Source organism: Phalacrocorax carbo, chromosome 6 (genome assembly GCF_963921805.1).
Source record: "Phalacrocorax carbo chromosome 6, bPhaCar2.1, whole genome shotgun sequence".
NCBI lineage: Eukaryota > Metazoa > Chordata > Aves > Suliformes > Phalacrocoracidae > Phalacrocorax > Phalacrocorax carbo.
The window spans coordinates 46,892,498-46,919,066 of record NC_087518.1 but is presented as its reverse complement, the minus strand read 5'-3'; the positions used below and the strand labels follow the sequence as shown (position 1 = coordinate 46,919,066).

The 26,569-nt window shown below is 42.0% G+C and overlaps 1 protein-coding gene across 1 annotated transcript in view; it reads left to right on the top strand.

Moving 5' to 3' along the window:
* RNF11 (ring finger protein 11) overlaps nt 1-20,183 on the top strand; it is a 33,239-nt gene extending 13,056 nt beyond the window's left edge. The window contains exons 2-3 of the mRNA XM_064455114.1: nt 18,212-18,381; nt 18,963-20,183. Of these exons, the coding sequence (XP_064311184.1) occupies nt 18,212-18,381; nt 18,963-19,134 (342 nt within the window). The 3' untranslated portion in view covers nt 19,135-20,183. The remainder of the gene's footprint in view (nt 1-18,211; nt 18,382-18,962) is intronic.
* The last annotated feature ends 6,386 nt before the right edge of the window (nt 20,184-26,569 follow it).

The window sequence follows — 26,569 nt, the reverse complement described above, 5'->3', positions numbered from 1 at the left end:
CAAGAGGATGGGTCTGGACTCTTTTCAGTGGTGCCCAACAACAGAACCAGGGGCAGTGGGCACAAATTGAAACACAGGAATTCCTACCTGAATATGAGAAAAATGTCTTTCCTGTGGGGGTGCCAGAGCAGTGGCACAGGCTGCCCAGGGAGGCTGTGGCGCCTCCTTCCCTGGAGACATTCAAAACCGGCATGGACGCGTTCCTGTGCCCCCTGCTGTAGGTGTGCCTGTTTAAGCAAGGGGGTTGGACAAGATGATCTCCAGAGTTCCCTTCCAACCCCGACCATTCTGTGATTCTGTCTGATACTGGTTTGGGCAGTGAGTGCATTTGGGAATGGTCTGTACATGAAATGGAGCCTGAAGGTGCCATTTCTAACTTCAGTGGGGTAGTGATTTCAGTTGGAGGGATTTTGCTGTTTCAGGACAAATCTCTTATGTAGACAAAGCCTTACTTCTGTTTTTCTTAAATGTGATCTTTCTGGCTTTAAAAAACAAACAAACAAAGCCAACCAAAGAAACAAAACCCGTCAAAAACCCACCAAAAAAAACCCCCAACCCACCAAACAAAAAAAAACCCAACAAAACATAATAGAACAATATAAGTCTGTCTACCACAACTGCCATTAAAGATGCTTGGATGCTTTTCCTCACTGTTTTCTTTAAAAAAGATGCCTCGTTAATGTTACCTAAGAGTTCATGAGTATATCTGGTAAGTACAGGAATGGGTGAAGACTTTCACAGCCTGTTCATGTTGTGCAGCAGACTGTGATATCCCTTGGGACGCAACTGACTACAGTAACATCATTCATCTGCATTGTGGGGTGCTGCTCTGCCTCTTTCCTCACACAAGCCTTCCAGTTATGACTCTGTGGATGGTTTCCAAAGTCTGAACATAACTTGGCAAGCTTTGTCACTGCTGTTAGGAGTTTGATTACCTTTGTGCATATGTATGTGAGGACTGCCAGTGTATGTGGCTTTTATTAAAACAACCTCCCTCTTGTCTAAAACGTTTAGAATTAAGAAATTACATCAGTATGCAAGAGCAGAAGCCTAGCTGGCCACCTCAGTTTGCCTGTCCTGTTCTGTATGTTGCGACTCCTTATTCCAGTTTGGTCTTGCTCAAGAGAGGCTACTTGTTTCCTGTTGGAGTCAGTCTTACTTAAAGCAAATTGAGGGACAAAAACATTGTTTCAGGAATGAAACTTGAGAAGATGATCTTGCTGCTTTTTCATGCATCCATGTATGCAGTGTTACCCACTCTTGTCATTTCCGCAGTAATGCCTCGTTCTCGCATGGCTCGAGCCCTCTTGCTTTTGATACCTTTCTCTTCGGTTCTCTGAATTCAGAACCAGTTAGCACTGAACAGAAGCAGTAAATACAGTCTTTACTGTTTTTTTGATCTCCTGAGCTAAGTCACATTTTGGCTTAGACACCTACAAAAAAAGGCCCAAAGCTGCAGGAGATGGGGCTGCTGTGGCAGTGAGGGACACGGTTCCCTTGTGGTCACTGGTAAGCAAACAGCTCAGCACATTACTGGGGCTGTGGGGCACTGCAAGGCTGTAGAGTAGTTTTCTGAATGAGGTCGCTTGCTGCCACTAATGTTTCCTTGGTTTATTTCACAAAATATGCTGGCCAGGTTTCAGTTCAAATACAGTAACACATTTCAGCTGGTTGGAATATAACTATTTAAATTAGACCAATAACTATTGCCCTTTCTCCCTCAAAAAGACTTAAGTAATGCATCAAACTGAAGTAAGGTACTTTCTTTTTTTTTAAAGAATCCTAGATGCAGAATGATTACCATGTTCCAGCAATCAAGTGCCTGTATATCAACATAGAGTGCGGTAATCCTATGTATACCTGGTCACTGATGGTCTTACATTTTGCTTGCCACAGGCCAAATCTTCATCAGTGGTGCAGCTGCCTGGGGCTACGCAAGCGACACAAGTGGGTTCGTAAAACTGGGGATTTCTGTATGTGGTAAAACTTCCAGCTAGCATACAGTCAGCAGGATGACCTTATAAATGTATTTTTTCAGCCCCGCCTTCACTCCTGCTTCTACCTGTGGAGTGTGCTTTGGGAAATGGGGTTTGGCCAAGAAACCCTGTGCTTCCACTGTAGGTGTTTTCTACCAGTGGGCTGTCAAACCTGGCAGAGATCAAACCTGAATTGTTGATGCAAAGTGATTTTGTTTAAAAAAAAAATAAAAATATCACTGTTAAAGCTTTTATTTTGTTAATGTCTTAGACTTCCAGGTGGATCTACTCATGACACTGTCTGCAGACATTTATAATAGCCTCATCAAAATAAGGCTCAGATTTAATGAAGCATTATCTTCTGTATTTATTTAAATTAGCTTTCAGTTAAATACAACAAGCATTATTGCTAGTTGTTACTCTGTATCATAGGTTATAACAGCCCTGTTCAGCACAATTTTGGAAATTGCATATTAACAAGTGTGTGAATTGGACTGTTTTCTGGTGCCTGTGAGCAAGGGGATATAGGGACAGTTATGCACATGTTCACTGCAGTTATTTTCAGCAGATGATGTATGATTTTTACAAGGTGCTGGTCAAGAATTGCCCTTAGTGCTCCTACAGGGAGCCTCTTTTAATCAACTGAGAACTAAGGCTCTAGAAGCTGTTTCACAACTCTAGATTACTTATGGTGAACTTGCACTTGTTATTCTTGTACCAAAGAGATCTTTAGGCTTTTTTTTGTGATGTTTACTCTCCTGGTTTATTTAAAGATCAGTCCTATATCCCTTTCAGCCTTTGTTTTTCTAGGCTAATGCTTCTATTTTTATTTTGTTTTTTAGTGGATATAATATTCAAGCAACTTAGTTTTCCTGTAAAACAAAATCTGTCTCATCCATAGTCAGTGAAGCTAATTTTAAAAGAATTTAAAAATTGCAATGAATTTTGTCACGGTGACTGATAGTCACCATGGAAGTCATAGACAAGATTTACTTTAAATCTGCAGAACACGCAGCTCAAAAGTCCAAGGGGCAAGCACCTTTTCATGCACTGCTAGCCATTATCCCCTCTCCTTGGAGTAAACAATTCCTTAACATGCTGAAGACCTCACCAGGAACGCAGCGCTACGTGAAGCGATACAAAAAAATCGGGACCAGGCCTGTAAGTTATTTCAAGGCTAATTTCTGTATAAAGCTTCAGTGGAGCAAAGAAATTTTTTTAACCTGATCTGCCAGTCTGAAATTGCTCCCTAGGGTACTTGCTGTATGGCTTTCAGCAGATTTCATTTGAGGAACGCCGGACTCATTTTTACCGAAGTTCATGGAGAAAGTCATGCGAAGCCCTTTTCTGCCCCCAAGGAAACATCTAAAGCTGCCCATCTCCCAAAACGATTGGTTTATTTCTGCTTCTACTATCTGATCCAAAACAACAAATGAAAGAACAACAAATTGTTTGCTGCAGTGATTTCTACTAGTGTCTTTACTGCAGTGGAGATGTGCCTATAGGAAAGGAGGTCTCCCAAATAAAGACAGGAATTCAGACTCATCTTGTTACTGTGTCTATTTGGTTCAGAGATTACTCAGCAAGTCTTTTGGTGTCCCCAGGGAAGCACCTTCACTTATCTGCAGTGGCGCATAAGGGTACAAAGTGTAGTCCTGTAGGTCCTGGGACTTGTAGGAGCAGCAGTAAATGCCATCTGCTTCCTAGGCTATTCTCTGGTGCACCCACTACCTCTGAGATGATTTGAGAGGTGTCCTTTTGGGGACTCTATGGTAAGCTAAAAAGTCTTGAAACATAACTAAAATATTTCTCTAGTAATTGAGTGGTGATACTTCTGCTTATGGAGTTAAAACACAAGCAAGAAGCTTCCCATCATCTTTTTCTCTTCTCTTCAAGCCTGTCTAGCTATTACAGTTACCTCTGTAGTTACATATTAATGACTTCCAAAGTAACAAAGTGTATTTTAGACTAAATGTTATAAATTAAACCTAGAAAGCTCCCAGGGTTTTCCTGTTAGCTCTTTTGCTGTGTGTATTTTTTTGACGTGATAACATATCAAATACCTCCAGCTTTACTGTCTCAAAGCTTTCCAGCTGTAGCTCAGTGTTACTCCATTTACAGTGCTTTATTGGGACTGTGGTTTGTCTGTGTTAGTATAAACTGGCAAAACTTATTTTAGTGATAGTGTGGGTTGTAGTAGGACATAATTATTCTACCCCAAATATTAAGTCAGGAGAATAAGGTAAGTAAAAGTATTTCTTTGTAACTTCATAAAGCCTGAAAGAGTGTCAGTAATATGATGTTAATGCCATTAGGTTTTCGTTTCTGCCTCTGAGGGGCAGCGAAAGTAGCACGTACCTCACCTATGGTAAAGTTAGGCTTCAGTGCAGGGCCTGAGCAGTTTCCTTGCACCCATGTGTCTGAATCATAGTATTTGACAGTCGCAGGTAATGTTCTTGGGAAGTTAGTGCTTTTACATTTGCACAGGTAACTTTCGTGTTTCCATGTGATCTTCTTAACTCCAGCCCTAAAACTGCATCATATCTGTCACTGTGTTAGGTGTTCAGGGTTTCTGGTGTGCTTCACACAACATGAAACATCCCTCGTTGCATACGGATGAGCTAAGGCTGGAGATCTCCAGGCTTTGCAGCTGCTCTCATACGGGTGTGTCGGGGTGAAATGGGCCTTTGTCTTCCAACCAGTCAGTACATACTCAGAAAAATGACCTCTCTGTGTTGATATCCCTCCTTTCAGTTTTCTGTTCTTCTGGGATTTTGTAGCAGCCTGAGCCTTCATTCAGGCAAGTACTTAAGTAGGTGCTCAAGTGCTGCGTCCCTGGTAGTGTGGTGGTGACAAGGCGGTAGCTGGTGGGCCCCCTCCTGCCAGGTTCCATCACCGCGGTGGCTGCATGGGTGTGTGCTAAAACAGACCACCCTGTCCCTGGCACTGAAGTGAAAAACCCTCAAGGATCTGTTAAAAAGACTTAGTAAGTGTGCTACTGGGGCAGTAGCGGGGACATCTGTAGGGCACGTGAGCAGCTAGATTTTATTATCTGATACTTGCAATCAGCAGGAGAAATCCATTGTGGAAACCAAGTTTTCCTTCAGAAAGCCAGTTTCAGTGTAAACAAAGCTCTTGCCACCTTCCGTGAGAGCAGGGGTAAGCAGGGGAATGGCCTGACTAGAGGTTTTTCTTCATCCTGTCAGGGCTTAACAAGGTGAGATGGGAGCTGTGGTGGCTGCAGAGGCTGGGCCAGGCACCACGCTCCCCTTCTCCCACCCCTCACCCTTGCAGAGCTCTGGACCTGCTTCAGTTCCCCCTTCAAACCACCTATTTCGGAAGCACCTGTGCTGAAATGAACCCAAGTATTTTTGGTGTAAAACCAGCACAGGTAAGATCTGAAGAAGAGTTTAAAAAAAAAAAAAAAACCAAACTAAAAATACCGATCAGACACACAGTTGCCTATACAGTTAGCGATGGACGTTGTATCTTACTCATCCATGAAGCTGGATGTATGCAGTTTGTCCCGGCTGCACCAGCGACTCGCTGTATGTTTCATACATAGCAGTAAAATGAACATGTTTTCTGGTGACAGATTAAAGAAAAGACTAGATGCTCGTTGAACTGTCTCTATGCGTTGAGGACTTTAAGTAGGAAAAACACGTTCGGGAAATATTTTGCTTGTATAACTGACTCCTGAGAGAGCTATTTATGATTTTTCTACCTGTTCTTGGCATAGGCCTTTTTTCTGTTAGAAGAGGTTTGACAGTTGCATGAGATCACACTTGGATTTGTGCCCTGTGAGCTAAAAATGCAGAGTCACTGCTTGCGAGGACAAGACTTTGCTGGAAAAAATAGAAACATTGCCCTTGTGTTCACTGCTAATACTGCATCAAAAAGTGGAGCTTCATCAAGCTTTAGTGTCCCTTAATGTTCATACAGTTGTTCCTTGCTTTTAGATAGAGCACTGCTTTAAAAAAAACCCCAGCCAACCAACAGATTTAGTAATAATCTGTTAATACCTGAGACATTCCTGTAAGATTAATAAATGACTGGCTGAGATGAGCTGATAGCCTCAATCAGTGCCTCTGGCTGTTTACTGCTGCTGCTCATTAACTCAGAGTTGAAATAATTAATGTTGTCATCAAAGTACGCTAAACAAATACACACAAAAACTGTGATTTGTCTGTTCGTTCTCACGGAACTGGGAGATGGCAGTGAGTGTGTGCCTGGGAGAGGTGACTGTGGCCGCATGATGCGGCACCCCGGGCTGCGCCCACATCTCTTGTGTACAGCTCAGCAGTTCAGGGAGCTGTCGGTACCCCTGACTCAAACCCCATTTCCAGCTTCAGCTTCAAAATATGGAAGAAACCATCGGTTTCCCAGGATCTGATGGAAGGGAGGAGCTGTTGGCTGGGTGGACAGTGGGGGCATCCTTACCAAGCCGGCATGGTGTCAACAGCCGGGACAGCTGCACAAAGGCTCGTACTGTGTTTGAGGTGCCCTAATGTATGGTAGCTATACTGTGTATCCTTCACGTATGTGAGGCTTCATCTATCTGTGGCTTTCTAGCAGGCTAATGCAGAAACACAGCATTGATTATATCCTTTAATTGGCTGCAGGAGCCTCCTGGCCACCTCTGCGCAGCCTGGTCCCCTGCTGCACTGCCGAGGCTGGGGCTTCAAGTCACATACCTGGATCTTAGGGGCATCCACTCTGTTAGAAATTCAGATGCTGTTAAGAAAATAAAAAGGCCTGTGCATCTGAGTGTACCATCAAACTTCCAAGGTGGGGAGGCTTCCTGCTTGAGCAAGCATTTGTAATTGACCATGGTTTTGTTAAAAAGGCAATTAAAATATTTCAAATTGAGTACAAAGTTATGATCAAGCAAAGTATAATGCAGAATCCTGAGTTCTGAAATAAACCCTGCTGTCTTGGGTTGTTTCACTGACACGGTCTCAAAGCAGGTGCCCCGTGCCAGCAGCCTCTTTCCTTCAGTTTTTCTTGCTTTGAGGTGACATGGGGCTGGTGATGAGCTGTGTCTATCTGCTTTTTGAAGCTCTTCTGCAGTAGGATGTGGACTGTTACCACTTTTCTCCCCCAAGTCATTTACCCGTAGCAGAGCAATCTCTTTTTCTCTCCTTTCTCTATGGTTTGGCAGAGGTTTGCACTGTGTGAGAGTCCCGCTCTGCTGACTCCCTGTTTGCTGCGACGCCCGATGGAAAATTCTCCATCAGGTTTCTGCTTGGCTTACCTTGCTGGGGGAGCCTGTTGCTAGCCCACCTTCCTGGGCTAGTGCAGCTTGGCTGCAGTGCTCTGCCTTGTCAGCCATTCTTCACCCTCTCCCTGGTCAAGGGCAAGGTCGCTGTCAAGGTTTGCAGAAACCCTCTCCTATGTTGCCTCTTCTGTGTGTTTTTGTCGGGTAACATACTGTGTCTCTATAAAAATAACTGCTCTGTCCCTTTTCAAACCTTTTTGGTGCTTGCTTGCAACTGGGTAGCTATGGAAAAGTATATTTTGTCACATAGGATAATACGCTGGGGTAGATTATCTGAGATAGCTGCTGTTGACCTGCCTGTTTTCATTATCTTTGTTACCTCTTACCTGAGCCTGCACTGACACCTCCCAGGAGACCCCACATGGGGGATGTTCTCGTACCAGCTGGGGCTGTTGTGTCTGTTTAAGTCCTGTTTTAGGAACTTGGTGTATGAGGACTTGCATTTGATATGATGGTTTTGGATGTGTGTTGAAACTTGCTTTAGGCAGGGCTGTTAAATTGCATTCTGGATAGCCCTCTTTGCCCAAGGAGGATGCCTGCCGTGTCGTTGAACTGTAACGCCCAGGCGACACCATAGCTGAGCCTAGAAATGAGATCATTTGTCACTTGATTTCACAGATCCTTTGATATCCTACACACACTGTACTTTTTCTAAAATACATTCATAGTTATGCATAATATTTCTCTGCTCTATGTTATTATGTTCTCATTAGTTCAAACTAGCACATTTAAATATACATATGCACATGTTCTGTTTACACACGGAAGCACAGCCTGTATTTATACTGCAGCAGTCCTCCCCGATGGATTGCTTGTGTCTTGGGTTGATGTGCATTTTCATGTTTACTCCCTGTTTTGGCTTTTTGTCCCCAGCCTTTCCTCTTGGCTAATTAGGTCCAATTTCTGTAATTTTGCTACCTTGTTCATGAAGTACTCAGAAGGGCCGTTTTGCTCTTAGAATTGTCTTCAAGCTGACAAAATTCTTGCCAAAAGATAAATTTTAGCACTCTTGTTATTTAAGTGTTTGGACTCAGTATTTTACAATTGGCTTAAGTCCCTGACAGGGGCACTCCTCCATTTTCCTCTTGGCTGCCTGTTCCCAACTTTTCCAGCAGCTATAGCGATTGCACAGTCGATGGTAATGGCTTGTTTGCTTTTCATGAGGTGAAGAGTCCGTCAGATCAGCATCCTCACAGCAGCGACTGGAGCCAGTGCAAGGGAGGTGGCAGGACCCATGTTGCAGAGGCAGCGCTGGTTTAGACCAGTTGGAGTCAGCTGCACCCTAATGCCCAAACTCCCCGAAATGGCAGCAGGAGGGAAGCGAGGGCTGCGTGTGCTCAGCTCGGCTACGCTGAGTCTGGGGACTCAGTAGCTGGTTCGGAGCGTAATGCACAGTTACTTCGTGCATTATGTTGCCCACCTGAGGTCACCTCTATGCCTATACTCTTTGTAGGGTGCCTGCCTGCCCAGTGATCCATATCAAGCACTGGATGTAAGGGATTTGCATGAACTTGTGCGAGCACTGCGATGCTTTGGGGGTCATGGGATGGCAGATTTGGGCCAAGTTTATATGTCAGGAGGCAGGAGTGTGTGTGAGCTTAAGCTATTTTTTTTTCCTGTCTGCTGTACCCTGAGGTGAGTAAGAGCCTCTGAGTGAGTGGTTTGGGTGGGTGTGCATGGGGAACGGTGTCCAGTACAAACCACACGTGTCTGAGATCACGGGATGAGCAGGGCAGGTTGTGAGTGAGCCTGTTTGCTGCACTGCGTACGGGACCTGGCATAGCAAGAGTCCAGGTTGGCTGCAGACGTTACATGTTACCCAGGATGATCAGTACTAGCATTTTTAGCCCTTATGCCTTTGATTTATACTATAAACAAGTTGCACTGATTGATGTTTACCCTTTCCAGAAAGTAAATGCGTGTCTGGAGGAAGTGTGAATGATTCTCCTATTTCTGCGTGGACCGTTAGCATTCTGTCAGCTTTCCATCGTAGCTCCAGAGTGCTTCCCCCGTCTCTCCTCCTTGAATGCAGCCTCCAAAGAAGATGTTAACTGCATTTGTTTGTTTGGGGTGTTCTTTTTATTTTTGCTGCCTGTTAGCCAGCAATTCCACAGCAGTGAGTGAATGGGACACAAGTAGGTTCACTCTGTACCTTTCTCCAGAGGAGACAATCTGAAAGATGTATTTGTTTTCAGCCTATTCCGCTACAGGACCATGTTCTTCTCCCCAAAACTTCAGGTTTTTATTTGTTGTTAAATCTGCTCCTCATTTCTCAAGCAACTGTCTTGCTTGAACCATAAGTGCTGTGTTTAACATAGCCATAGCACTATAATAACTGTCTGCGCTTGCCAGGTGTAAGAAGGGGTTTCTGCAAAGATAACCACTTGGCATAAGTAGGAGAGAACGTGTACCAATAATGCAGATGTTGTGGTTTGCTTATGGGGAAGGACGATCCACATACATGTCCTGTTCTTCTACCACCAGCTGTAGAAATGACTGCTGGCCCCTTCTGCTAGATCTTCTCCCTACCCAGCTGCTTTGCTTTGTAGTCCTTGGGCTGTACAAGGAGGCTGCATCTTGTGCCTGAGTGTCCTTAATTTAATGTTTAGAGGCAACTCTTCTTTCCTGGCTTTGTTCACTGCAGCAAGCTGACAGAAAAGCATGAATTTTTGTAAATTGTTTATGGATCTTTTCTCTCCCTATATATATATAAAAAAAGACTATTAAAATAAACATGCTAGGAGCTGTAAAAAGAGGACTTTGTTGTCTGTCAGTTGTGGCCTGATGCTGCAAGTGGGGCTGTCTGCAGAGATGGAGTCAGTTCTCTGGTGAGCAGTTTGGTCTGGGATGTGTTGGTGTATATGTTATCCACTTCCCTGAAGAAATTCGCACCCCGATGTTTGATGGGATCACTGGAGAAAGGAACAAGGACAGCTAAAACCAACACGAAGCTGGTGAACAAGAACTCAGTGGAACCGTACCCAAGGATATGGCCCTTGAGCCAGAGGAACCTGCTGTGCAGCCTGGAAATGTGCAAACTGTCTGGTTGTGTCAGGAGATTGTGCTTCCAGGGATTAATTACTGCCTTTTAATTACTGCTTTTCCCCTACACCTCCTTCTTGCTAATCCTTTGTATTTGGGTTTGCGTTGACGGTTAATCAAATTTCAGAGCAGGTGACTCTACAGAGCAGCAGGTGATTTCCATCTGCCGGGTAAGGCTGGGTTTGCACTGGCCAAGCTGAAAAGGGCACTGTCAACTATTTATCTTGGCAGTAGGTAGCCTCTTTGATTTTGTGTGACAGCACAGGTAAGAAGCTTGAAAACGAAGTCCCTTTCTCTAATAGCCCTTGTCACTGTGTAGGAAAGCAGCAGGCAGGATGTATTTAGTTTGTACCTCCTGAATCTCTGCCCCAGCCTGATTTTTCAGTAGCAAAACTGAGCTTAGGGGCAAGATTTAGCAGCCAGGACTCACCATCTTTCATGGTTGCTTATGTTTTCCAACTCTTCAGGTACGTTTATTTCTCAGTAATCTCAATGAAATAATTGTGAAAAATGCAAAGGACAATGTTACAGTTTTAGTAGTAACTTAAATAAGGCTACGCCATCACTGCAGAACCGCTGTGGCTTTCACCAAAAAACACCTCCCTCTGAAATGATACATGACTCAAACCGGGTGTTGCTTCTTAATTGCTGTTAGCAGCCGGAGAAGTGCCGCGCAGATTCTGCAGGTTCATCTCCTCTGTTGCAGGCTGTTTCCTTAGTCTCTTATTACATTAATTACTGACCGTATCTACCATGCCCTGTTCCTGCGCCAGAACTCTTACTAATCTTCCCTCAAGAGCACCCTGGTGGGAAGCGTGTATGAACCTGAACACATCCCAGGTGCAGGGGGGGCCCTCGCTGCGTTTTGGAGTGTTGCTCTCCTGCTGGCTGTGGACCACTGAGATGCTAGTGCACATGTTTATTTCTGCATGAAAATTTTCTATTTAATATTTAAATTATAATTGTGATACTAATAAAAATTTAAAGGAGAAGCTGAGATGTGAAATTTTGTACGTTGTGAGTCTGTGTTTTTTTGTCCTTCAATGCTGTCAGTTATCAAGGAATATATCAAAGGAACGTGAAAGTAAAATGGTTTTGTTTAAAATGGTCACAAACAGTTAAAATAAGCCCTCTCCAGCAAGCAGTGGTAGCAGAAAAATCCCTTAATAAATCTTAAAAATGAAGTGTATGTTAATTGGCCTTTAAGTTCCAGATGAATCAAATATACATAAAAAATTTAAATAGTGTGATTAGTCTCCTTGGAGAGGAATGTGGTAATCCTGAGAAATGCCAGGACTCGGAACTGTATTTTAAAGGTGAACGTGTGTTTAGTAAAGCGGTGCAATGAATCCATTTCAGAACGTATTATTACTTGTTGGGAGGGAACTACTCGGATCTTCACGCTTCTCACATGAACAAAGGGAATCGGTCTTCGGCATGCTTGAAAACTTGGTAAAGGATCAGTTACAGTTTTGCTTAATACAGTGTTTATTTAATGTTTAATCTCATTTCTGACTATATTGCTGTTGAGTGAATGGGGTCTGCTACACAAACCCATGCGTTAGATTCCAGCTTGTGCCAGAATGGCTCCTCTTGGCACGGGTGTGTGTCTGATCTGGTTGCCTGTCCCAGGTGTCCCCTCCAAGTGGGAGAGGTGAGAGGAAGGGATTTTTCTTTCAAAAGAACTTTTTAGCATAAGTGTTCAGCTAATGCAGTTATTTATGCTGACTGGCGACCTGGAAGCAGGAATATAAAAGATTGGGTAACAATTTCATTACATGGTATTTTATAGCAACTGGTATTCAGCTTTAGAAATGAACTGTTCCCTTCTGTGTGGCAGAAAAAGGCTTTTATAGTTGGCAGGCTGCTTGTAATATTCTAAGGATTATTAAAGTAAGCTGTAGTTGTCGTATAATGCACATTATAATGGTGAGTGGTTTTACAGTAATATGTCTTCGGGGAGGATATTATTTCAAAATGAATATTCACATATGGATGGAGTTTTGAGTCTTTTCACCCAGATCACAATGGCATTCACAGAAAAGGCTCCTGGACCATCATCCCAGTGAGTTCCTTATGAATAATAAAGTAGCGAGACAAGAAAATTTCATAAAATTCAGCAGGGATTTTGCAAAATAACCAAAAAGCATGATTTTTTTTTTTTCTTGCCTCCTGACTCGACATCAATGAACTGAAGTTGTTCTTGTCTAGATGAGTTATTTAGGTTTTCTGCTAAGCATCTCACCTTAGAGGTGAGAAAACTGGGAAGCAGCAAGGCTGAAAGATTTGTACAGTGACAATGTGTGTCGTAATAGGCAGCGATATGGCTGTTAGGGCTGCAGAAGGCCAGGCTGCTTTCCAGATCAGTTTGAGGGCTGGTGAGCAGTAAAGCGTATGTGGCCCTGATGCAGCTGTATGTGAACCAGTGCAGCTGCTTTCAGGCAACATGTTTCAAGAAAGACATTTGCATATCGAAGGGATTTCAGAAAAGAGCTGTGGGAAAGGCTGGGGAAATTCAACTTGAACCGTTATATTTGCATTAATTAATTAGGCAGCAACTGCAAGGAGCATATGCACTATACCTACTGGTATTTTTAAAAAGGTGGAAAAGACTTAGGAAAACCATCGCTAGGAAGACATTTGTGTCCTTTGTGGGACTGAATTAAGAGATATGCAGTTGATTTGGTGTTCAAATGCAAATAAATATCCCAGGGTGAGCCAGACTGAGAGCACTGGATTAGATGAGGAAGAAAATTTAGAGATGGAAACCAGACAAAGCAGTCAATAGTGGGAAGCAGGGAGCTGTAGACAGGACCTCGGGGACAGCAGTGAAGCTTTAACCTCTGGAACTAGTAGATGTTATGAATTATTGATCTCACCTTTGACCTTCCTGAAAGGATAATTTGTGCATGTTGGTGCAATTACTAAAAGCAACAACCAAACAAAAGCCCTGAGAACATACTGGTGATATGTGGCATAGAGGGATCTTAAAATAATCTTTATCCAGGGATTAAGAGTTTCTGATCTAATACTGACCTGTTTTCAGAGTATTACAAATTCAGTGCACTTCTAAAAACAAGATCAAAATGCTGTAAAACAAGAGAAAAGCAGATTTACAGCAGCATAAGTAACCAAGGTAAGTTGCACTGATGAGAAAACTTCAAACTAAAAGTTGTACTTCATGAAACTTCCTTTTTCTAGGCAAGAATCCAAAGCCTGCTTGGGAATCTGCATGCAGAAACACAGTGTCTGGGCCTTTTCTGCCATGTGTGAAAATGTTTATTTTCATTAGAAGTGAAAAATGCAGACCTCCAGATGCTCTCTGTGATATCCTCCCCCCCGCCCCGGAGGGGAAAATGGGTGAGATGGAGACACAAACCCTGCTGTAGTCCTCAAGCCTAAATTAATGCTGTTATTTAAAGGCTGAATAAACATTAGGAACAAATTATTTCTGTGCACAAAAAGCCAGGGAAACTTGTGCTGACACCACCTCCTTTGTGACCAAGAAAAAAGCTGTGTGTCTCCAGGACTGCAGCCATCTGAGATGTTTCATCATCACTAAATTCATATGGGGGAAAAAAACCAATTGATTAAAGCAAATTAAGTGCCAGAAAGTGATTTTTATGTCATTGCCTGACACTAGTATGTGGTTTTGATTATTTGTTTTGGCCTCTCTTAGGTTTTTTTGCATGGAGGAATAGAGTTAACGTGAAATTTCATCTTAGTTTGAAATGTCTGACATCTTCACCAAATGATAAATAACACGGACTGTGGCTAGAAGTTCAGTATTTTGTAATTTTTTCTGCAAAAATATTTTCCATGGTAGATAAGGGAAAAGTGAGACACCAGAGCAATAAATTCATGCTTATCTTTGGAGTAAAACAATAATTACTTGGGTAATAGTGTCTTCTTTTATATATACACATACATGTCAGGGGGCCTCTAGCTACAAGTGTAAACTGAAGTCTTGAATCCTCACACCGTTACCCTTGAACACCGATGCTGAAGTGAGCAGGACCTTGCTTTAATGTGGGCTGATAGAAGTAGCCATTATAAACTGTGAAAGATTTGCAAAGGGGTGATAAACCCACACAGGCAGGGCTGTGCTCTGTCCTTACAGGCAGCTTGAAATTATTGTCAGATGAGCTTAACTTCCAAAAATGCTTCAGAGACTTGGTAGTGGAGGAACCAGAGGATGCAGCTGCCAGTGCGGGGTGGTGGCGGCTGTGTGCAGAGCCAGCCTGGGCACATGCCAGCAGGGCTACTGGGGGCTGAAGGAGCCCAGCTTGGCTGACAGGTGGTACTCACGGTCTAGCTGAGGGAGCACTTCATGCAGTCTGCTCCATCTCTTACTTTGACCCCTCTGGGGATACTGACCATCATTTCGGTGCACTGAGAGAAATCTAGGCTCTCGTATTGTCATGCATAAATATTTTTAGAATCATACAGGTATAAACACACCTTTTTATCTGTCGGAGGGGAGAGAACTGGTTTGAAAAGGTCGTTGTTGGTGTACCCTATAATTTGACTCTCTGCAATGTGCGCAGCTGCGTTCTTCCATTTTACTGCTATGTTTGTATCCAGTGGACTGCTAGCTCTGTTTGGGCAGGCTTTTAATAGTAATCAGGAGGTGAGATTCAAGTGCCACCAGACACCATGTTAAGGAAGTGCCCCAGATCATGGGTATCAAATCGGTCACTTTTTTTTTTAACATTAGTACAATTTACGCCTTTTTCACAACAGCGTGGCAGCCACACCAACCCCAGTTTTTTTATATTCACAAGCATGAAGATGTCATGGTGAAAGGCAGCACTATTTTCACCCAGAGTTACTAATCTGACAAGAGATTCTTTTCTAGTACGTGAAATTGTAGAAGTCCACAGCTGGCAACTATAAATTCCTGCCCCGATTGGTTATGTCAGACATGTAGCGCAGGGTGGTGGCTCTGCAGTGAGGGAACCTGACACAGGATGCCAAAAGGAGGAGTTTCCATACAGTGCTGGCGGTCGGGAAAGCATTTGTGCATTTGGCACGGGAAGGGGGCCTGGGGGGTCCATCAGGCCCCTCATCTTCAGGTCTCTGTGGGGAAGACAACACCGATGGGAGTGGGACACTCCAATAATGCAGCAATGGGTTCCCCAAATCCATAGTCCCTCGGTGGTCGCTCATGGCTAGTGCCTGTAGAAGACGAGAACAAGGGAAATGGGTTGCATTCTTGTTTGGCCTATTACAGGCTTAAAAACTTCCAAAACTTAACCAAAGCAGTCATCAGTTGGACAGTGTGACTGATTTATCATGTCAGAGTTTTCCAAATGTGATAATCCTAACTCACAACAGATTCTTACTTAACTGTAGTTTCCTTTTGCTGTGTAGTTTCTGCTGAGATGATCAGTTTGCTGTTCTGCTATGGGCATTCACCATCAGTTGTCTGAAAGCAGCAGTGACATCTTGAGAGGGCCTTGGATCTTTTTTCCTCCTCCTGTTTTTGCCTTTCCTTGTATTTCTGTGTTATCACTTGCAGTCATGGCTTTGCCAAGGGGAGCTGTGTCAAATACAGTAGCCTCCCCTCCTTCTGCACTTATTAGCACCAACCTCTGCCATGCACGCAGTTAGTTATACTGTTCCTCTCTTTTTCTGAGATGAGGAGGAGGGTGCATCTCTCTCCAAATGCTAAGTGTTCTGTATATCTTTGTAACAAATAAAGGAGCTAGCAGTAATATCTTCTCGTATTGATTTAATAATCTGTCCAAAGAAGTACAGCAAAGCCTTGGGGAAAAAAAAGTTACTGATAGTTTGTGGTGTTAAGTTTTTGAAACATAAAACCAGGCCTGGGCTCTGCCTTGAGCTGATGTATTTAGTGCAGAGGGTCTGCAGCATTTGGAAGGGGAAAAATGCTTTGTTTTGCTGGCACCAAAGGTTGCAGAGCCACTTCATGAATACTGTTATAGCTGATGGATCATCCCTAGCTTCAGCTGGTGCTTTTCCCTATCCAAGCAATGATTAGAGAATACTTTAGATTATTTAAATCATTAAAAGGCAGCTGATCTAGAAGAAATCTGTGATTCTGAGAGATACATTTTAGAGTAGTCAGGAAATTAATCAAATTTACAGAAGCGCTAGCACTTTGTCTTTTGAACCTTCTCATAAATCCTCTGAGTTCTGCTCAGAAATCAGAGGGGAGAATCCTAGTGTGGCTAAATTAAGAGAAGGCTGTGAATTTCACCCCACAGCTGAGTTGCAAGTGGTAGGCATGGTGTTAAAAGACGAATTGCCAGGCAGACTTGTATTTTTGATTAGCATTTCTCATAAGCAAGGACTTCTGCTGCAGGGTACCCCTGGTGATGGCCAGTGAGAGGCTGCGCACCCCTCGGGCTGCTCTCCCCTCGCCTTCCAGGAGTCCTGTCTGTCCTTCTGCATGCCATGCTTCCAAGCAGTGAAAGAATCATTGCTTTATCAGGTTTTACAAGCACAGTATTACGTGTGTTAAACCCCGTATCTGGACTTTGCCAGGTGTTGATGTCAGCTGAACCCTGAACACTGCACTAGACCACTGCAGGAGCAGGCCAAAAGGCAAAGAGGGAACAGGAGAGGGGAACGCAGCTGTGTTCCTGTTGCTAGAAATATCTGGAGATGCCACTGTGATCCATGCTCTGTCAGGACATGCACGTTTCAGAAGGTGGTTGCTCCATCACAGGTGGGAAAGCCCACGTCTTCCGTATCAGTGATGAGAGAGGGGAGTTTGCCAATGGGAGCTTTGTCGGAGGTGATGTGTGCTGCATCAGCACTTACTGTGGTGCAGCTGCACACACTCCTGAGTCTGCTTGTTCTGTAGCAATGTCCTCTGAAACATCAGTTTTGCAGTTCTTCAAACAGGTGAATTGATGCTATTGTCTTTGATGCACCGGGCTTATTTTCAGAACACATCTCTAAGTTGAATTTTCTTCTGCTGTTTAAGGAGTACAGGCTATTGCAGGAAATAGTCTCCCTGTTAACAGTGGATTTATGGCTACTGACCACTGTTCAAAATGGGTATTTATGTCCAAAAAAGTGCTTTAAAAGCAAGTAAAATAAGTACCATGTTAATACGAATATTAGTGAAAACATCTGATCTAAAATTTGTTAATATGTGGAGGAAGCTTCTGAGAATGTGGCAGAGGAAGGACTGCATAATAAATACCTACACATTGCCCATTTTTTTGTTTGGGAAACATGTACTTTAAACATGCAGCTGTTGAAGTCCAGCTTGGGAAAACTTGTAAAATCATATTAATGTATGAGAACAAAACTAAAACTTGGATTGATTACTTAAGCTATTCTTTTCCTTGTCCAGGTGACACTTTTTAAACACACAAGAATTAAATTTACAATTCTGGACTGGAGCTTGTGTGGCCCAGAACAGTTTACATAAATTTTAGTTATTATAGAATCAGTAAAACAGTCCTCTCTAGAACTCTCAAGAATAGGCTCTGTCCTCATCTTTGCAAATAATTCTTCCTAAATGAAAAAAAATCACCAAACAAACAAAAACCCTGTACTTTTTATTGCAAATACTGGGATCTCTTCCTCAGCCATCACACTGTTTAATTCGGTATCTTAGCAGTTCACCAGGTGCCTGTAAGGTTTATTTGCCGTTGTCATGTGGCATTTGTTTTGCATGTATTTCATGGACAAGCGATTCCTGGAGGTAAAAAGCTTTTGCAGAGAACAACCACAAGCAGCTCCTTACTCAAGATACTGGCCTCAATTCTTTATCCCATTCTCAATGTAATTATAGTCCTAAAATTGCAAATTAGGAGTGGGAGATCGTACAAACATTTGTAGGACTAAGAGAGGAAAAGTTAAATACATTGCTTGTCCTGTGCTACACAATGCTAGGAAAGCCTCTGTGGATTTAACAGAAATATTTTAATTTTAGGAGCAGGTCCCCGTTCCTGTTTATCACCCGACTCCTAGCCAGACTCGGCTAGCAACACAGCTGACAGAAGAGGAACAAATCAGAATAGCGCAGAGGATAGGCCTTATTCAGCACCTACCTAAAGGAGTCTATGATCCTGGAAGAGACGGCTCCGAGAAGAAGATCAGAGAGTAAGTTACAGAAACCTAGCTGAACTGACGTGGCTGTTGCATTGGTTTATGATATCACCCTGGGAACCTGACCTTGTCCTGCTGTTTTTGCCTTATTTTCAGGGGCTGTAATTTAATGTAGCTTTCTGAAAAAAATGACCCTGCAGAAGGCTCTTTCTCTGTCTTCGCTTGTTTTCTTGTACAGATGAAACTTACTTTCCTGACCCATGTAATTCATGTCCTTACAGGTTTTTTCCTCTTTATCCTCTCTTCACAGGGAAATAATTTCATGTTACTTCCTCACCTTTATGGCTCCCTTTTAGCATTTTGATTTTATGCACTCTGTAGAGCTGCCCCCGCCATGCCTCCAGAAGGCTTCCCGCCCTAACTAACATCGTAACGATGGGCACGTACTACAAAGAAAACACACACACACAAAAAAAATTCTAGTGCTTGGTGGAGCCAGCACTGACAGAGCGAAGAACTCCTCACAGCATCTGCAAGTGCTAAAAGTCTGTTTGACTCAAACACGTCCAGGAGTAGGTATCACACTACTTTTCATTTCCAGCTTAAATATTTTTATGATTTTTTTTCTTCCCCAGATGCGTCATTTGTATGATGGACTTTGTTTATGGGGACCCTATCCGATTTCTGCCGTGCATGCACATTTACCACCTGGACTGTATAGATGACTGGTTGATGAGATCCTTTACCTGTCCATCCTGCATGGAGCCAGTGGATGCAGCACTGCTTTCATCGTATGAGACTAACTGAGCCAGGGTTTCTCCACTGAACCTTCAAGGAGACCATCCACTTTAATGGGTTTGATCCTTTTGTCATTCAGCCCAAAGAGCCAGGAATTAGGATTTAAGATCATGCACAAAGTATACATTTCCTAATAAATAAATAAAAAAATATTCCTGAATGGCTGCAAATATTTGAAAAAAACATAGTATTTTAGAGACTATAGAAAAGTAGGTTGTTATTTTTAATGTAAAGCCTTGACCCACCATTGTCTTTTAATGTTTGTTCTTATACCCATATATAGGAATTGTGTAAAGTGTTACAGCAACTGTAAATGTTTAAACTGCGTGTATCCAATTTTATTAGCAGCAAGATAAGATTATTTTTTTCTTAAATAAAGTAACCAGTTTTGTTCTGATTCTTTTCACAAGTCCTGGCATTTGGGTCAAGGCTTTATTGAAATCTCCATTTTATAACACTGGCACAAAGAAATAGTTTTAAGCTTGTTTGCACAGTTCTTTCTTTTTTTTTTTTTTTTTTCCATTGGAGATGGAATTCATTGCCTTAGGTCTTTTTAATAGTGTATTGTTATTGTTGGGCTGGCTCTATGCTTGAAAACCAGTTTATTTATAACCTGTTAAAAGTGCTATATTTTGTTTGCAGTTAGGAATATGCAGACTTCAAAGTGATCTCCTAGCTTGTAAGCAAACTGAGATGCATTATCCCTTTTCTACAAGTGATGCAGAATATGAAGATATGAAATAAGTCCTACGGTGAAATGGTTTAATGATTTTTATAACTTGGTTTGTTTTGATGAACAGCAGTCGTTAAACTCTATATGTCACCTTTAACTTGATCAAGTAGGCCAGATGGACAGTAAATAGTTAAGCTACCATGACTTAAAAAAAAAAAAGAAGAAAAAAAAATTGGAACTGATGTAGTGTTAGTGTTGATCACTTGTTCTACTTTTTTTCCCTCCCTAAAAATGGTTGTCTTGGATCACAGCAAATGGATACTGCATCTCTCATTCTTGTAGTTCTTAGGTTACCAGAAGTTAAGAATAAACATACTGTATCTCAGTCTCCTGTATTAAATGTATCTGTTAAGCCCTGCTGGCTGATGCATCAGTCCACCAAACAGGTATGGAATCAGGTATGAGAAAAATATATTTTGTTCTGCATGTAAATGCAGAGTTAATATAAACACAGCCTGTCATACTAGCAGTTTTGGGGAGGGAAGTACTGCTATAGCCAGAATGACACAATCACCTAATTTCTGTAGCAAACAGATTGTGCTTGTTTAGAGATGGTCTAGCAAAGATTGAGGCTGCAAAGACCTTTTATCCACTTAGCATGTTTGGTTTTTTTCTCCCTGCCCTGCCTCGCCTGCAATGTAGCCCACCGTGACTTTTGTATAAAAGTGCAATGCTGATACATTGGGAAGTCCTGGTCTTGCAAAATGAGACGCAATCTCGAGTTAACCACAACAAATCAGGGAACATTCTTGATTGTTTTTCATCTATAGGTTTCAGTACTTTAAACACAACTTGTTGTATCAAGACTCAAGCACTTTGAAGACGTAGTGCATTTAAAATATGAGAGTTGTGTGTGTTACGGATAATTTTTGAAGGGTTGGTCAGCGAAGTGTAGAATCACCATGTTGATTTATTTATTATTCCTGCAGATGACAGCAACCTGCTCTCTTAGAGAGGAACCCCAAGTAGCAGTCAGAAGGAGTTGAAAGCAGCCTGCAGTACTAGAGTCACTCAAATTGCTACGCAGCTATCTGGACACAACTTTTTGCTGAATTCATACACACCTAATTACATGGGTCAAAATCTGGGCAGAGAGATGTGAAGTTGTGCAATATTGTTGTTCCTTTGTTCCTTTTCATCATTCCATGTGTGTTCCTTTGTGTCCTCCTTCTTGTCTGTTTGTTTTGGGCGTGTGGTTTCTCCCTCTCTCTCTTTTTTTTTTTTTGTAAAACAATGTCCACATTAAGTATTCATTTCTTTATCTTGTTAAAACTGGCAAATGAACAATCTGAAAAACAGCATTGTCATGTTGATATTAGTCTTTTTATTTATTACAAGACTTGATTAAGAAAGATTTGAAAGGAATACGGAGTGGCTGATTACTGAGCTGCATCCTTTTCTAGGCACTTTGTGTAGTTGAACTTTTAACACTGATATACTTACTGGGCTAAGGGGAAAAAATTACTTTTATTAAAATACTTGTTAAATAGCAGAAAGGTGTGAAGGGCTAAAACTAAAGCTGATTACATAAAAACATTCCAGAAAGTTCAAATTCTAGCTTAAAGCAAATGTGTAAATATAACAAATAAATCAAGTGTTTTTCAAGTTTTTAGGCGCAGTGCTGTTCTGGATGATTTCTGATTCAAAAAAGTAATTGATCTGAATTTAACACAAAACATTGGGTAACCTGAATTTTAGCTACAGTTCTGAAGACACAGATCTGTTTTAATTCCACCATCTGTAAGATGAAGCTAATATTTGCCTCCTGTCTCAGAGGTGTCTAATAAATTACTTACACTTCAGACATATTAGACAGTCCATTTACAGCACAGCTGTTTCCTAACCGGTGTCTGCGTCAGCTCAGTGAGTGGAAAGGGCTGGCTCTTGTTCATCTGGACCTGTTCAACCATTGCCCTTTTTATGGCAGGGCTCTATGGTTCAGGGTGGACAGGCCCATGGCAAAAATGTCTGCAAAGATATTTGAAGGAAAAAAAATATACACAGTAGCTGTAAAAGTAACCAAGCTTGTAGGTGTATCACCAGTCATCAAAATATGTTGCTTTAAAGCATTGCGTAGTGACTATGCAGTATGATGGAAACGTTCAGTACAACAATGCTGGTTGTACTTCAGACCCGTCACTGGCAAAACAACCCTGGCCCAGACCCAGAAATAGCTGAGTAGATTGTCAGGCTCAATCCTCTGCAATTTCAGGCAACAATACAAGAGACATGGAGCTTGGAAGCCCACACAGCCCGTGTCAGTGCCTCTCATAGCAACCTGCTATCCCATTTAAAGACTAAGAGCTGCCACAGAAACAGCAGGTAGGGACCAAGGGCATTGCCACTGTCCGTGATGCTTGCACAGCAAGGACGCTGTTGGGGTACATTTGCAGATTATAGTAGGAAATGGATTTTGTCTCACACAGCAGAAGAAAACAAAATTCCCACAAATCTCAGACAAAAGAGATGCAATGACAAGTAATGAATTTTACAAAGACAGACCTTTATGCTTGCAGGCTACTGGAATTACCACTTTAATCATTTTACATCTAAGGATGATAATCCCTATTACTTGTTGCCAGTTCATTATGCATATCTGGGAGAGAATAATAAAATTTATACATAAACAACAACAAAAGCCTGGAGAATTTCTCTGTGGGGAACTAGCGTTGTAGCAAGGCTTTAACCACATAGGGTTTTAAAAGTTCCTACTGCCTTGCAGCTTCCCAGGGCTGAAAGCAATTATGTGTTTGGAAGGCTGACAGGTCTCCCTTTGCAGTGGTCGAAGTGTACATTTCTAGTCTAAGCGATTACCTGAACTTACTTAACTTGCCACAGTTTCAAGACTTCGACATTTCCTGTCCTTGTGCAATCGTGGTAAAGATTAAAATTCTTCTGAGTCAGAATGTCAGTTGAATAACAAGATGGCTGAAACCAAACAGACAAGGCCTCTCATCAGGTAAATTCTGGGTTAAAATGGATTTAAAAGCAAGGTGGATGCTAGTTGATTACAAATACAGTTTATTATGAACACCATGCTTTTTTTTAATAGGTTATCAACTAGTATGTATGTTTTTAATAAAATATGAATAAAATCTGTTCAGAAGGACACTTCTTAATACCCTGAATAAAAATTAGCTTTGAGGATTAACTTTTCCTTTTATACAGCATTTAACTTTGAAGAATATAATTTATGCTAACTATCCTTTGCGGGTTATCTTACATTTAAACCTGTTCTGGGATAAGAGTTAGGGGCTTTGCAATTCTTGGTATGAAATGCAAAGTTAGTGCCTTTTGATAAAAAGACCAGTCCAAACACTCTGCAAAAGCATCTTTTTGATTTAAGCAGAATAACTATATTTGCATGCTAGCAACAGATTTATTGTGCTTTGCACAGACACTTAGCTAAAAGCTGCAGCAAAGAATCTATATAATGAAAAACAATACTTGTGAAATGCCTGTACATGTCTCTAACAGCACAGAGGTATGTACTTACTCAGCAAGAGTGGAACTACTATACTAAACTAACAAAAAGCCCCCAAACCTTCTCTGTCCACTCAGTTGGAAAACAAGTAGAACTAACTTGATAAACCTATTCTGTGCAGCACCAGCCCCTAGAAAAATATTTGTGTTCAGTTTAAATAAGGCACGTCAACAACAACTCTGCACACAACAGTAAATGGTCAATTCACTGCACACATTACATGCACCCTGCCTGTCCACACCAAGCACTTCTCCTGGATACAGCAGGCCCTGTTCTTGCTCACTAGACACTTTTGCCAGGGTTCTCACTGCAGAAAGACAGCCACACATCCACCTTTTTAGCATGTTTTTCTTACCTTCTGCCACACAGTGGTAGCTGCCTGTCCAACCAAGAACTCACACTGGGTAAGCAGATTGAGGAAGACATACAAGGCAGAAATTCAGGGGAAAATGATGAATCACCACGAAACTATTTTCTGAGCAGGCCAGAGCCATCCCAGGTGCTGTCCCCCTGACGCAGGGCCCTGCTAGTCATTCCAGAGTAAAAACTGATGCCCTTGAACTCTCCAGCCTAAAACTGCTTTTTGGTGAGGTTACCTCATGGCGGGGCTCTTGCTAGATTGCCCATTTGTTTTGGGATACTCTGTTTCTTTTATGATCCCACAGCAAACCATTAGTAAAGGCCCTTAACCTCCCTGTATTTTCCTTGGCCATCATCTGAAAAGGTGTCAAAGAAGATTTTGCTTCATGTATTTCACCTTTTTTTTTTAAGTGCTGAATTTAATAGTTCAAACAGTTCTGACAAACTTTTCAAAAAGCTTTGGCTACAGAGCCTGCTACTGGTGTACGTGAATATACATACATATACTTTTTGTGTATGCCTATATATACTTCTTTGTGTGTGTGTCACAGATGATACACTTTCAATAGACGTGCAGCAAAGGCAGCACACGTGAGCTTCCTGCTGTTCCTTAGGAATACCAAGAATTATTTGCATTAGCGATGAGCCCAGCATCATGGAACGGAAATCTGACCCAAGACCCAGGATCCATGAACGGTAAGAATGAAGCCCAAAGCAAATACCCAACCTGTAACTTGCCCTGCTGGTTGCTTCTAAAAAAACTTCACAGCTGCCCAACAGAGGCTGTGTAACCTTGGTAGCGATGACAGCAGTACTGGGTACTGTACCCAAATGAAGATGATATTGAACGTGATCCATATATTAATCTTCTAGAGTTAAACGGCATTGCTGCTTCTCTCTAGAATGATTTACCGAATAACGGTTAGAGAAGAAGTTCCTATTTTGCATCTTCAGATAGGATCCTCAGACATTTTTACCAAAATGTCAGGAAAAGCACCACATCCACAAACAAAACACCAGCTCATCCTAGAACTGCCCCTATGACGCTGTCACACCAAGCAAGGCCCCTGTGGCTCCAGCGCTTGCAGACAAACATCCCATACAGCTTCAGCGCTAAGGAAGTCATTCTTACCTTCACACCCTGCATGACACAGGATAAAAGGGATGACAACTGTCCAGAATATTGCAGCTTCTACTTACCTACTCTTTCACACCACATTGCTACACTGCTTTTCAGCCACAGACCCGAAGCTGTTGTCACAGCACTTGACTAACGTGAGATAAACATTTTTTTTTCGTTTGTGAATTGAAGCAGACCATAAAGAGAGCATGCAGGGGTGTGTGTGACTGCTTTGATTTGTATTATTTCTGTAAAATAGTTAAGGAGAGACAAAGCAAGTAGAATTGAACACAATACATAATGCTAAAAAAAACATTTTGCCTGTGTTTAGCCAGGAATGAAAGTTAAGTACCCAGAAAATAGTGGAACACAGCCTAGTCCTACAAAAACATTGTTGCATTTGGAGCAAACACCATGCAGAATTTTACTACAGTGCAATGCAGGTATTTATTAGCTCTCTTGCTGTTCATAAATCTTGGAGGCAGTGATTGACTGGGCATGTTTTTGAAAGACAGTATTTGTATTTGTCTTTTTTTTTTAAACACCTGAAGCAAACCCAGGTAGCATCTTAAAAATATTTTATGATGACAAATCATTCAATTAAAATACTTGCCAATACACGCTTTGCTTTAATATATCACAAAAAGGTATTTGCAGAACATAATGAGAAAAGAAGCAAGTTCATTTCTAGTCTGTTCAGGTTTTCCAATCTTGCTCATCAGTGACGTTTTCCTGTACAGCTGTGAACAGCATGACTCACCTCTTTATCTTCTCCTCTTCCTCCCAGAGGGGGAACTGCGTGGAACGCATTGTTTTGGTCATTTCATATACATTTGCTTTGCTGGTCTGTTTTTATGCTTGAGAAGGCAAACGCACGCATCTCGCAGGTGGAACTGGAGGCTGACAGGGTTGTGTTTAAACTCTCAGGAATGCCTTTTGCATTCTGGGACCGACCTCTAGGAAAGCGTTGTTTCACACAGAGGAACATTACTTGATGCTTCTCTTGGGCCAGAGGCATGCAAACTGTGAAAGCTATCATCCCATGACCTTTCAGTGGTCTTGGACCCAGGCCAACTAAAAAGGCACTCAAATTAATATAGGATTTAATGCTGAAAACTGTATGAAATGGGAGGAAATGTTTGATATGATCCTGTTCTATGCTGCTATATTTTATAAAAGGCAGTTTCCTAAGGAAAGTTTTGAATGCTCTACCACTGCACTGTAAACAACCTGAGGCTAGGCAGTATCAGAATGGGACAGTCTTTAAACTAATCATCCATGACAAAATGCATTAATTGTAGATTGTAATAGAACTGTGTATCAGTAATAAATCAAAGCACGTTCCTATGCTACTGGTTGAGTTGAGCAATCATAAGTGGATGTTTCTAAGTAATAGTAGTTGTATCATGTTTATGACTTCATCAAAATCTCTTCAGATCATCAAGAAAACCTGTGACTAGGTTCAGGTCCAGCCCACCATTCTTCATCCAACAGGTTATGTCATCTAGTGTTATTTATAGTAGTGAGGTGTTCATATAGTTACACCTCGTTAGACCTCAGTATAAGCTGCTGGCTTTTCAGCCCATATCCTCCCTTCAGTTTAATGAGACACCATACATACATGGATTCCACATATCAGATCTAATGATAAAAGCGATGCTCGTTTTACCGCTTTTCCTTTCCTGACCACTACCACTTCCAGATGGCATAGCGATATCATGTGGGGCACCATGGCAATTGCTGCAGG